The sequence below is a fragment of the Lethenteron reissneri genome, chromosome 51, assembly GCF_015708825.2.
Source record: "Lethenteron reissneri isolate LAM-NWPU_2019-01 chromosome 51, ASM1570882v1, whole genome shotgun sequence".
Lineage (NCBI taxonomy): Eukaryota > Metazoa > Chordata > Hyperoartia > Petromyzontiformes > Petromyzontidae > Lethenteron > Lethenteron reissneri.
In genome coordinates, this window is record NC_083829.1 from 8,462,400 (window position 1) to 8,475,403 (window position 13,004).

The 13,004-nt window shown below is 48.5% G+C and overlaps 1 protein-coding gene across 1 annotated transcript; it reads left to right on the forward strand.

Moving 5' to 3' along the window:
* LOC133355626 (paternally-expressed gene 3 protein-like) lies at positions 1-12,803 on the forward strand. Its single transcript, XM_061572994.1, has 7 exons — positions 1-67; positions 623-825; positions 3,460-5,806; positions 7,066-7,224; positions 8,837-9,039; positions 9,336-9,431; positions 10,551-12,803. The coding sequence occupies exons 2-7, from the start codon at positions 658-660 to the stop codon at positions 10,719-10,721; spliced, it is 3,144 nt and encodes a 1,047-aa protein (XP_061428978.1). The 5' UTR covers positions 1-67; positions 623-657; the 3' UTR covers positions 10,722-12,803.
* Positions 12,804-13,004: the final 201 nt, after the last annotated feature.

A 13,004-nucleotide genomic window follows, 5' to 3' on the forward strand; every position in this document is an offset into this window, starting at 1 on the left:
AACAGTGGGCACCGCACGGCTTTTTTAGAGGGGACCTCATCTCGCTTATCTTCAAATAATTTCCCCGGTATATATATATATTTACGTGTTTATTTAAAAAAAAAAGTTGGTTCGCTCACTCGAGGCTTTTGATCGTTCGATCGATCGATGGTTCACCCCAGCAGGATTTCATACCAATGCGTTGTGCTGCTAGCGGGCTGTTTCCAACAAGTCCGACGTTTCGCACCACGTGCTGGAGAAGGAGCTTTTGAATTCACGGGTCGTTTCGGTTCACGAGGAAGCTCCCTCACGGGCACGTGGAGCGGAACGTCGGACACCTGGACACATGTTAGAGAGCCTCTAGATTAAACAATTACTCGATATTAAAACGAACATTATCTTAGGTAAATTATATAGAGAATGCATGATAATTTGACTCAGGATAACTCGACTCGCCACAAGAAACAAACACATTTTTTTGTTCCGTAAAAACAGACAAAAAATATTTACGTGGCATTTTAAATGTGAATCCGACTGAAACTCTTCCATAGAACATGATCACATTTTGATGGCCACCTCCTTTAAATCACTGACTCTGACTTTACCTTCACCCATCTCCACCACCCCCCCCCCCCTCTCTCAGTCCTCTCCGACGACGCAGCTCAACACACGGCGAAGATGGGACCACAGTCCGCGGCGGTGATGGCAATGGTGGTGGTGGTGGCGATGGTGGCGATGGCGCCGGTGATGGTGGTGGTGGCGGCTCCCCTCGAACGCGAGGGGGACATAGACGTTGGCACTGCGAGCTACGAGGACGACCTGGGTCTGGAGATCACTCTCCCACAAGTAAGTTCCTCCACTCACACCGGGGCTGTTACACGAGGGTAACCGGTAACCGTTTTCACACGCGGTGGTGAGATGTTGATTACCTCGCCTGATTTGCAGGATGTCGTGGGTTCGATCCCGACCCTGACGCCTGCTTCTGTGTATTTGGAGTTTGCGTGTCTCTCTCTCATCATCATCACGGTGGCGAGATGTTAACTATCTCTCCTGGTTTGCAGGAGATTGTGGATTCGTTCCCAACCCTGACGCCTGCTGCTGTATATTTGGAGTTTGCGTGTCTCTCTCCCGGTGGTCGCGTGGATTTTTCTCCGGGGCCTCCGGTTTTCCCCTCCACATTTAGAATCAACATCACCCATTTAGAGTGTTCGGTTGCTAAACATTTCCCCACGACAAGCCACTTCATGCATCTATTATTTGTGGCGGGTCGCTTCCGAAAAAAAGCAATATAGTTAATGGGGCTTTAGCTGGTAAAATAAAAATCGTAAAAAAATGTTTTAGGTTTTATTCTTTCATATGGCTGTTGTAGATGCAGAGCAACGAGTACAATATCACATTCAAGTTCAAGTTTTTTCAAGTTCATTTATTAGGTATAGCCCTGTGAGCCATTCGGCTCTTGAATTCAGGTGGTCAGGCCAGATATCCGTGTGAGGAGTAGCGGTGTAATGCATCGCTGCGATGTCTCCTTCGTATTTTTGGATCGGGTTCATCGCTTCGTGATACCGTTGCACCCCGGTCTCTGTTCTGGATGACCACAATCGCACCACTGCTACTGGAGATGTTTCCATTTGTGCATGCCACGGCAGAGGTCGCAACCGGGTACCCGATACCCATACCCTACCCGATACCCGGGCCCGGTACGGGTACCCGTTTGCGACCCTGGTGTGGCCGGGTACGGGTAGACCGTGAGTCACTGGTGAGTCACCGTTTGTCACTAATTTCCCAACGTCTTGTCTCTTCTCACAATTCAAGTTCCTAGAATCAACCCACCCACGCCTGCAACATGGCTTCATCCCAGAGGTCGCAATCAGGTACCCGATACCCGTACCCTTCCCGTACCCGGCCGGGTACGGGTAGGGTACGGGTACGACCGGGTACGGGTACCCGTTTACGACCCTGGTGCGGCCGGGTACGGGTACAGGTAAGGAATCAAAACCCGTTTGCGACCTCTGTGCCACGGCTTGTGCCGTGATTGCGGTTCAGGATGGACCATGAGCTTCGTGGAAGACAAACTCAGGGATCGTTCTTTTGAACTCCACGCAGCTCTCCGAGTTTCATCGGGGTGGTTGAACTCTCATCGTTGAAGCGTCACAATCGGTTACCGGTTCGGAGAGTCGGGGACCAGTGGCCAATGGCGGTGATGCGTGATTGGGGGTGATACTCTTAGGTTTTGGTTCTTTCGGTAAAGTCACGTAGAAAGAGAAAATAATAAATTAAATACTAGCATACGACGTTTCGATTGCAACACAAGCAATCATCATCAGGTATAAATGAAATAGAAACACAAATCTAGTATACTTAGAGATGTAATGTAATACAACAGAGAGTCGGATAACATAACAGTCAACACCGACTCTCTGTTGTATTACATAAAATTTCTAAGTATACTAGATTTGTGTTTCTATTTCAGTTATACCTGATGATGATTGCTTGTGTTGCAATCGAAACGTCGCATGCTAGTATTTAATTTATTATTTTCTCTTTATACGTGACTTTACCGAAAGAACCAAAGAGTAATTCCTGCAGTCACGAAAGCTCCAAATTAAGTGTGATACTCTTAGTTTTTTTCGGTAAAGTCACGAAGGAAAAAAATAAATAATAAGAAATAAATAATAATTGAAGTAATAATAGAAATAAAATATTAAATCACGACGTTTCGGAGGCAACACAAGTCTCCGTCATCAGGTGGAACCGTCACAGCTGAATTTACTGTGATAATACAGTAAATTCAGCTGTGACGGTCGTGATTTATTATTTTATTTCTATTACAAGTAATGAAAAATTATTATTTATTTATTTTCTTTATTTTTACCTACGTCTCTTTACCGAAAAAACCTAAGAGTATGAATTCCTTGCAGTCACGAAAGCTTCAAATCTAGAATCAATTGGGGGTGCTTGGTCTACTCTTCCCACGCTGGCCAGAACTCTTGGAAGCAGAGATGGGTGAACTCCACACGTTGATTGTGTTTCCCCCCCCACACCCTACCTGAGCAGCCGATCGACTCACTGATGTGAATCAAACCGCGCTGATGGGTTCTGTGCAGAGATGGTGGGAGAGATTTAAGAACTTAGACATCGAGATGGAATCCGAGGCTGCGACCCCCTACGATCGCACTTCCAGGGGCTCTGCTCACCATCGCCTTGTCCATGGCGGCCGCTACGAACCTGGCAACCCGAGTTGGAATTTTGGACCGGTCCTGGGCCTCCCCTAGGTCGACTCAGCCTCAAATGAGTACCTGGTGCGGTGTGTAAACGTCGCCACTGGGGAGACAAAGGCGGCCGGGCGTGGTGCTGGCCACCCACCCTCTCGTGTGCCGTTCCGGCCTTCGTAGGTGCTACTTGCAAACGGCACTTGCCCCAACAGTCTGTTAAGGCTACACGGGGGATCTTTGTCTTTGTACGTGTGTGCGTATGCTGCAGGGAACCAACTCTGATGAGGTCGACATTTACGAGACTGAAGAAACGCCACTAACATACGAGGCAGAAGAAACACCAGACACGTATGAGACTGAAGAAACTCAAGTGCCTGAAGAAACACCAGACACGTATGAGACTGAAGAAACGCAATTGGCTGAAGAAACACCAGACACGTATGAGACTGAAGAAACACAACTGGCTGAAGAAACACCAGACACGTATGAGACTGAAGAAACACAACTGGCCGAAGAAACGTCAGACACTTACGAGACTGAAGAAGCATCAGATACTTACGAGGCTGAAGAAACGCAAGTTCCTGAAGAAACACCGGACACTTACAAGACTGAAGAAACGCAAGTTCCTGAAGAAACACCGGACACTTACAAGACTGAAGAAACACCAGACACGTACGAGACTGAAGAAACACCGGACACTTACAAGACTGAAGAAACACCAGACACGTACGAGACTGAAGAAACACTGGACACTTACAAGACTGAAGAAACGCAAGTTCCTGAAGAAACACCGGACACTTACAAGACTGAAGAAACGCAAGTTCCTGAAGAAACACCGGACACTTACAAGACTGAAGAAACACCAGACACGTACGAGACTGAAGAAACACCGGACACTTACAAGACTGAAGAAACACCAGACACGTACGAGACTGAAGAAACACCAGACACGTACGAGACTGAAGAAACGCAACTGGCTGAAGAAACGTCAGACACGTACGAGACTGAAGAAGCGCCACTAACATACGAGGCAGAAGAAACACCAGACACTTACGAGACTGAAGAAACGCAATTGACCGAAGATTCTTCAGTCCTGTATGGGGCAGAAGAAACGCATGAGCCAGAAGAAGTACACGAGACTGAAGAAACGCCAGACACTTACGAGACTGAAGAAACGCAAGTGCCTGAAGAATCTTCCGTTTCACACGAGGCAGAAGAAACACACGAGCCATCGGTCTCGCATGCAGAAGAAGAATCACCGGACAGTTACGAGATTGAAATACATCAAACCGAAGAAATTCATGCAACTCCAGACACGGACGAGACCTACTTGGCAGAAGAAGCACATGAAAATCAAGAAACGTCAGATGCACATGAAACGCACGAGACTGAAGAAACCCACGAGGCAGAAGAAACCCCTTACTCATTTGAGACGGAAGAAACACACGAGGCAGAAGAAACCCCATACTCCTCTGCGACTGAAGAAACACACGAGACGGAAGAGCCACATGAGACTGAACAAACCCCTTACTCATATGAGACCGAAGAGACGCACGAAACTGAAGAAACCCCGTACACCGACGAGACTGACGAAACACACGAGACTGAAGAAACCCCGTACACCGACGAGACTGACGAAACGCACGAGACTGAAGAAACCCCGTACACCGACGAGACTGACGAAACGCACGAGACTGAAGAAACCCCATACACCGACGAGACTGACGAAACACACGAGACTGAAGAAACTACGTACACCGACGAGACTGACGAAACGCACGAGACTGAAGAAACTACGTACACCGACGAGACTGACGAAACACACGAGACTGAAGAAACTACGTACACCGACGAGACTGACGAAACGCACGAGACTGAAGAAATCCCGTACACCGACGAGACCGAAGAGACGCACGAGACGGAGGAGACCCCTTACACCGACGAGACGGAGGAAACACACGAAACCGAAGAGACACACCACACCGAAGAAACCCCTTACACCTACGAAACCGAAGAAACACACGAGACTGAAGAAACACACCAGACGGAAGAAACACACGAGACGGAGGAAACCCCGTACACCTACGAGACGGAGGAAACGCACGAAACTGAAGAAACGCACAAAACTGAAGAAACACACGAGACTGAAGAAACACACCACACCGAAGAAACCCCGTACACCTACGAGACGGAAGAAACGCACGAGACGGAGGAGACCCCTTACACCTATGAGACAGAGGAAACGCACGAAACTGAAGAAACGCACGTAACTGAAGATACACACGAGACTGAAGAAACACACCACACCGAAGAAACCCCGTACACCTACGAGACGGAAGAAACGCACGAGGCGGAGGAGACCCCGTACACCTACGAGACGGAGGAGACGCAGGGCCCGTCGGGCGGCTCGACGGACGTGCCGAGCGTGTACGACACCACGTACAGCGACACGCGCGCCGCCCCCTTCGAGGGCGGCGAGGACGGCTCAGGGGAGGACGACAGCAGCCTCGGGGAGAGCCCCCACCGCAGCGGGACCCGCACGGGGGCCCCCGCGGTGCCCGGCACCCCCCCCGGAGGCGCCGCCACGGACCTGGGCCGCCAGGTGCTACCCCAAGGTGCGACGTCACGACGCTACCGGGGGGGGGGGGGGGGGGGAGTGGCAGGGGTCGCAACCGGGTACCCGATACCCGTACCCTACCCGATACCTGGCTACCCATACCCGGGCGGGTACGGGTACGGGTAGCCGTTTGCGACCCTGGTGCGGCCGGGTACGGGTAGGCCCTGAGTCACTGGTGAGTCACCGTTTGTCACTCATTTCCCAACGTCTTGTGTCTCTTCTCACAATTTAAGTTCCTAGAATCAACCCACCCGCGCCTGCAACATGGCTTCATCCCAGAGGTCGCAATCGGGTACCCGATACCCGTACCCTACCCGATACCCGGCTACCCGGCCGGGTACGGGTACGGGTAACCGTTTGCGACCCTGGTGCGGCCGGGTACGGGTACGGGTAGGCCGTGAATCACTGGTGAGTAATCGTTTGTCACTCATTTCCCAACGTCTTGTCTCTTCTCACAATTCAAGTTCCTAGAATCAACCCACCCGCGCCTGCAACATGGCTTCATCCCAGAGGTCGCAACCGGGTACCCAATACCCGTACCCTACCCAATACCCGGCCGGGTACGGGTAGCCGGGTATCGGGTAGGGTACGGGTACGGGTAAGGAATCAAAACCCGTTTGCAACCTCTGGGGAGCGGGGGCTCATCGAGGGAGAGCAATGGGCGCCGTGACGTCACAGTCAACTCATGAGCTAATCATAATAATGGGTGTTTTTCGCCTTTTTTCTGGCACCAAAACTGAAACCTTTTTAGAAGGATTCATGTCTGCATTAACCACGGTACTTGCGGTCAAAATGCAAACAAAAACACACTATGATAATATATTGGCATTGCCCTTGAAACTGATTGGTCCACACCAAGGGACGGCTTTCTTTCGAGCCTCGACCCAATTGGTGCTCGACCAGAGGACGCCAAAAGGCGTACAGCTCAAAGACAATGCACTATCAAAGTAATGAGAGCATCCACATCATTAGACCACCCTATTATTATATTTTGGTACTGGCAAAGGAGGTCTAATGATGTAGAAACTAATGAGCTGCCTGTGACGTCACGGGGCCACGGGCCCTGTTGCGTCACGTGCTCGCGAGCGGTGGAAAAGCGGCGTCTGCACGGCCAGGTACCGCAGCAGCGACAGTTTTGTTGGCGTCATCGTCGTCGTTGTTGTTGTTGAGCGAACAAGTGCATCGCTAAACAACATTAACACAAACAAACGAAGCCGCGTGCTTGTTGACACCCTTCTGTGGTGTCCGCGCCACCAGACATGCCCACGTGCCTGCTGTGCTCGTGCGTGCACGGCTCGGTCTACTGCGACGACCTGGAGTTGGACAGCGTGCCGCCGCTGCCCAAGGACACCGTCTACCTCTACGCACGCTTCAACAAGATCCGCACGCTGCGCAAGAAAGACCTCACCGGCTACGGTAGGGCCACCCTGCGACGGGCAGCTGCACCGTATTGGTCGCCGTGCCAGAGGACACGTGGGGGAGAGTGCGGCGCCACCTGAATGTGGTGCAAATCACAACCCCAGCAACCCAGGTTCACAGTTCAAAACTCAAACTCTATATATTTGTTTTAGCTAAACATTTTATTTTTAACCAGGTAAGGCTCCACTGAGCTATATAGTTCTTTTTTTCAGAAGCGATCTGGATTTTACAAATGATAGCTCAATGAACGTGGCTTAATGTATAGCAGCCAAATACTGTAAACACGTGATGTTGATTCTAAATGCATAGAAATGAACCGGAGGAGCCGGAGACAAATGCACTCGAGGGAGCTGCCGAGAATCCTCCTTGGTCAGGGGTCGGCAATCTGCGGTTCCCGAGCCGCATGCTGTGGCTCTTTAAGGACTGCTTCGTGACGTATTAATGGTCACCGTCTCATATTCACCACACGGTGCAATGCGGCTCTTGAAATATTGAGTTTTTTTGACTGAATTTGCTAAAAAAATGGCCGTTCTTCTTAATTTGTTTGCCAACCCTGGCCTACTTTTCCACGAAGGTCAGAAAAGACATCTGGTTTCATTTTTTTAGCATGCAACTGCGGTGGGAAAATGTTAACTACCTCGCCTGGTATACAGGAGGTCGTGGGTTCGATCCCGATCCCGATCCTGACGCCTGCTGCTGTATATTTGTAATTTGCGGTCTCTCTCCCTGTAGTCGCGTGGATTTTTCTTCAAGTCTTTCGGTCCCCCCCTCTCACCTTTAGAATCGACATCAGACGTTTAGTAGATTATTTGGCTATTATTTGCGATAGTCGGGTCGCTTCAGAAATATAAAATATTAAAAAACACTTTTTAAAAAACAACACGCTTTAATGAAATGTACTGTCCGAGCTGCCCCTCCCCCTGCCCCCTTCCCACATCGCCCCTCCCCTCCTTCCACATCCCCCGCCCCTGGGCGTGGCTCCCCGAGGCTTTCCGTGACGTAAGGGACCGTGGTGATTTACAGGCAACGTCAGTTGAGCGTGGACAATTAGAGCCGTTAAAAATATTGTTAAAAATATGTATTTTTAATTTTTAATGATAGAATATAGTATTGTCATCAGTATGACACAGCTATACTAAGTTTACAGTCGATAGCACATTTGGAAGTGTGTAAAAATTGAGTTACAAGATTTCTTTTTTGAGGATACAACAGACGAAGTGAGTTAAATAAAAGCGTGTAAAAAGAGCTACATAGCTCGTCTCCACCCCTATTTAATACCCGGGTCACGTGGTACCTTTCCACCAATCCTGGTTAGCCTCTATGGAATCTTCCAGACTCCATCGTAGGCTCCCGGGACCACGCCCCTGACGACTCGTCTCCCCATTGGCTGTGGCTAAAGCCAGCAGAACCAATCCTCTATTTACAGATGTCACCTTCCCATTACGTCAGGGCCACGCCCCTAGGCTTCCCCCCATTGGCTATGGACCAGGACCGGCAGAGCCAATCATCGTGACGAGTTGTGATCCGTCAGCGACCCGGATATATCCTCACATTACACAAGCGCCCTCCTCCGCCAATTTCCCCTCCTTTGCTCCCCTGCGCCTTCCAGCCCAGCTGAAACGCGTCGACCTCTCGAGTAACGGCCTCACGTCCGTGGAGGCTGGCGCTCTTGCCCAGCTGCCCGCGCTTGAGGAGGTGCTGCTGGCGGGGAACGAGTTGGTCGCCCTACCGGAGCTGCCGCCCGCCACTCGGCGCCTCGACGCACGTCAGAACCACGTGACCAGCAAGGGCGTGGCGGCGGACATGTTCGAGGTAACTCGCTCGTTCGTTCGATCGACGCAGTGATCGGCTCGTTTGACGATGAAATTTGTTCGTTGAACGATTTGTTCTGATTTATTGTTTGAAAAATTTTTTTGGTTGTCGCCTTGTTCATTTTATAACTACGTGACTTTATCGAATGAACCAAAGAGTATGGATTCGTGCAGTCACGAAAGCTTCAAATAAAGATTGTTCAAATGGTTCATTCGTTTAGCTCGTGTGGTGATTTCCTTCCCGTTCGTTCGCCGGAAAGCGTTCATGCCTCTCGATGTTTTTTGGTCTCACAACAGAAGATGAAGCAGCTCGAATACCTCTACCTGTCGGACAATCAGCTCGACTTCATCCCCGTGCCTCTTCCCGACAGCCTGCGTGTGCTACACCTACAGGTGACCACCGTGCCACAACTGGGGTACACAAAGACAAAGATCCCCCCCCCCACCAATATAGCCTCAACATACTATTGGGGCAAGTGCTGTTAGCGCGCACCTATAAAGACTGGCACGACATACGAGGGGGTGGGTGGTCAGCACCACGCCCGGCCCCCATTGTATCCCTAGTAGCAATGTTTACACACCACACTAGGTACTCATTTGAGGCTGAGTCGACCTAAGGGAAGCCCGGGACCCGGCTCAGATAATCCTCACTGTTGTTGGCCTTGAGCGGGAATCGAACTGGCAGCGTGCTAAATGCTACACTGTCGCTCTCTGGGAAAGACACACACACACACAGTCACAAGTACAACCAGGTTTTGCGATTGTGCTGTCTATCTCTCCGATGTGTGTTCTGGTCGCACCGCGTACTGTTTGGCATGATGTCCGATGTTTCGCTCCACGTGCTGGAAGCTTCTTCAGGAACTGATTTGAAGATGAATGCGAGATGTAATTTTGCCTTTGATTTCAGATTTCAGCTGCTCATTATTAAACCGGGTTGCTACCAATGACTGCACAACTACAACCCCATTAAATTACAAATTCTAATTTGACTAAAGTCCAGCTCTGAGAATTTATATTTTTTAGTCTCATATGCGACAAACACATGTTCCATGTACATTTATCGTTGCTATTTAGTTTTCCTCTACAGCGAACATACACTGTTATAAAACAAATAGTTGAACTGTTGCAGAGCATGCAAAAAAAGTGTGCCCCTAATGTAAACTACGAGGCCTCATTGGCGTGACCTCATAGGTAGTCTTGTGACGTAATCTTCCGGGGCAATGCACTGCCACCAACTTTGGCGGACCAGTGTCACATGTAACTTGACGTGATTTCAGAAGTTGCACCCGTGATACCGGTTCTCGTGAGCTCTTCTCGAGCACGCACCATATGCACTGCTCTGTGAGAGATCCGGGTGGACATTTCTGTCTCGTGAGTACGTGTCACTGATACTAGCAAGCACTACTTTGGAATACAAAATTGCGGAGGGTAAAATTAATTTCACTAATATAACAAACTGGAAATTTAATGTACAGCCTTTTAAATCTATCCCCTACCCCCTTTCTCCTGCAGAACAACAACATCCAGCAGATTCGAGAGGACACATTCTGCAAGCCCAAGGAGCTGAGCTATTTCCGTAAAGCCCTTGAGGACGTCCGGCTCGACGGGAACCCCATCAACCTGAGCGACGCACCTGAAGCCTACACTTGTCTGCCACGCATACCCACGGGGACCACCTTCTAGGGAAGAATTGGCAGGACCCACACAGTGGGATCGGAACGGATTGGGATGATAGCTCGTGACATTGTGGGATGAAACTGGAATTGCGATTAGATTTAATGGGATGCAATTGGGTTTAATAAGATTGTATGGGATGAAATTGGGATTTAATGGGATATTATGGCATGAGGTTTCATAACATTTAATTATTCTGGGATTGGAGTGAAATTTTACGAGAAACAATGGGAATTTGTGGGATTGCATGGGATAAAATTGGGATGGAATGATATTTTATGGGATGCAATGGGATTCCTTGGGATGGAGTAATATTTCGTGATATTTTATCGGATGGGATTTCATGAAATTCAATTAGGTGAGATTCGAATTGCGACTATGGGACGCAGTGGAATGTATTGGGGTTTATGGAATTGTGACGGATGAGATGCGATTTCATGATATGGGATCTCATTCGAACATCATGCAATTTGGATGGGAATGATTTTGACTTTTTATGGAATTTATTAAGATTGTATGGCCTGAAATTGGGATGCAATTGAATTTTATGATGAAAAAAGGAATTGTAATAACGTGAAATAGTATTAGAATGCTAACAGACGCGATCGTATGTGGTCAGGTGGAATTATATAGGAAGACATTTTTTTGGAAAGGTGTGTTATTGGATCGAGAGGTGACAAAAATGTTCAAGGATGGAATGAAAATGTCATGGTAGTTTGGACTTGGAAACCCAATACATCCCAATGGGGAATGATGTTACATACACGGCTGCCTGCTGGAAAAGGCAAGCACACACAAACACACACACGCGCGTGCACATTTATATATACACTCGGAACATGGTCCCCATTTTCGGATTAATCCGAAAATTTCTAAAATATGGCCTAGATACGAGATTTAGGGCGTAACAAAATGTTGAGTTTTTGGAATTTATGGAAAACGTGACGTCACCGGAAGTGACATCACTTCCCTGGTGTCACGTGCATTTCTATCCATTCCAAATATTGGCTGCGTGACGCCACTCCACTTTTGGTTTAATTGTTACCATTCAAGAGCTTGCGCATTATTGTTTTGCTGATGGAACTTCACGTTATGAAATGACAGTGATTATTAACATATAGACAGTTTGAAATTATCGCATTCTGTACGTGAGCAAAGAAAGCTGCTAACATCTAAAATTACATTAAAAAAATACAATACAAAAAATCCGAATTTGGGCTGAACCAATCCCTAATATAAACATAAACACAAACCACACAGACATATGCACAATTAGTACACACACACATTATCGACAAATGGAAAGATCCCTCGTGTAGTCTACACAGACTGTGCTGTTAGCGAGCACCTATGAAGGCTGGCACGGCGCACCTATGCTGAGGTGGTGTGGCCAGAAACCACGATCAGCCACCTTCAACTTGATTGCGCATCGAAATAAGTACTGCACCAGGTACTCATTGAAGGCTGAGTCAACCTAGGGGAGGCCCAGGACTGGTTCAGATATCACTGATGTTGACCGTGGGCGGGACTCTAACCCAGGTCGCTGGGTTCATAGCGCAGTGCGCTAACCGCTACAGGGACTCCTCTACTTCGAGTTCGTTTCCAGTGGTCTGTTCACAAGTCGATCTGTTCATAAGTTCAACTTTACTCCTTTTGATTCCAAACACGTTGTACGGCGTGCACACTAAACACGGGGAATGGCTTTAAAAGTTGTATACTCTCCTGTAGACGGAGATGCCACCGGTTCTTAATGTCCTGCAGATGTCTATGCCACCACTGCCATCTATTGCGCGGCGGTTGAACTTACGACTCTCGGTCTGAACATGCAACTGGACATACGTACCAGGTTTGTTCGTATCTCTGAAAGTTGTAAGTCTAATGTTCGTAAGTAGAGGAGTGCATGTACACTACTGCTCCCACACACATACATCACACACCGGTACACGCGCAGATACACTGTAGATATAGGCACTCGCATAAAGTATTTTATAACTTGTTCGTGTTCATCTCATTACTCTTTTGGAGGCGCATTTGCTTTTAAACAAAGCCATCACTATCGCTGCTATTTGCCCCCTAATTCAACACAGTCTGCAATCACATAGCGGAGTCATCAAAGGGACTGCATCCTAAGACCCTGAGACTGTGGGTCTTTCTCTGAGTCTATGGGTCTCTATGTGAGTATATGGGTCTCTATATAAGTCTATGTGTCAATATGTGAGTCTATGGGTCTCTATTTGAGTCTATGGGTCTCCATGTGAGTCTATGTGTCTGTCAGTCTATGGGTTTCTATGT

What these genes read in the sequence shown, in the direction of transcription:
- LOC133355626 (XM_061572994.1), top strand. Translation starts at nt 658, where the DNA reads ATGGGACCACAGTCCGCGGCGGTGATGGCAATGGTGGTGGTGGTGGCG. An exon ending in TGGCGGCGGACATGTTCGAG is followed by an intron (nt 9,040 to 9,335) that starts GTAACTCGCTCG and finishes GTCTCACAACAG; the next exon opens with AAGATGAAGCAGCTCGAATA. An exon ending in TGCGTGTGCTACACCTACAG is followed by an intron (nt 9,432 to 10,550) that starts GTGACCACCGTG and finishes TTTCTCCTGCAG; the next exon opens with AACAACAACATCCAGCAGAT.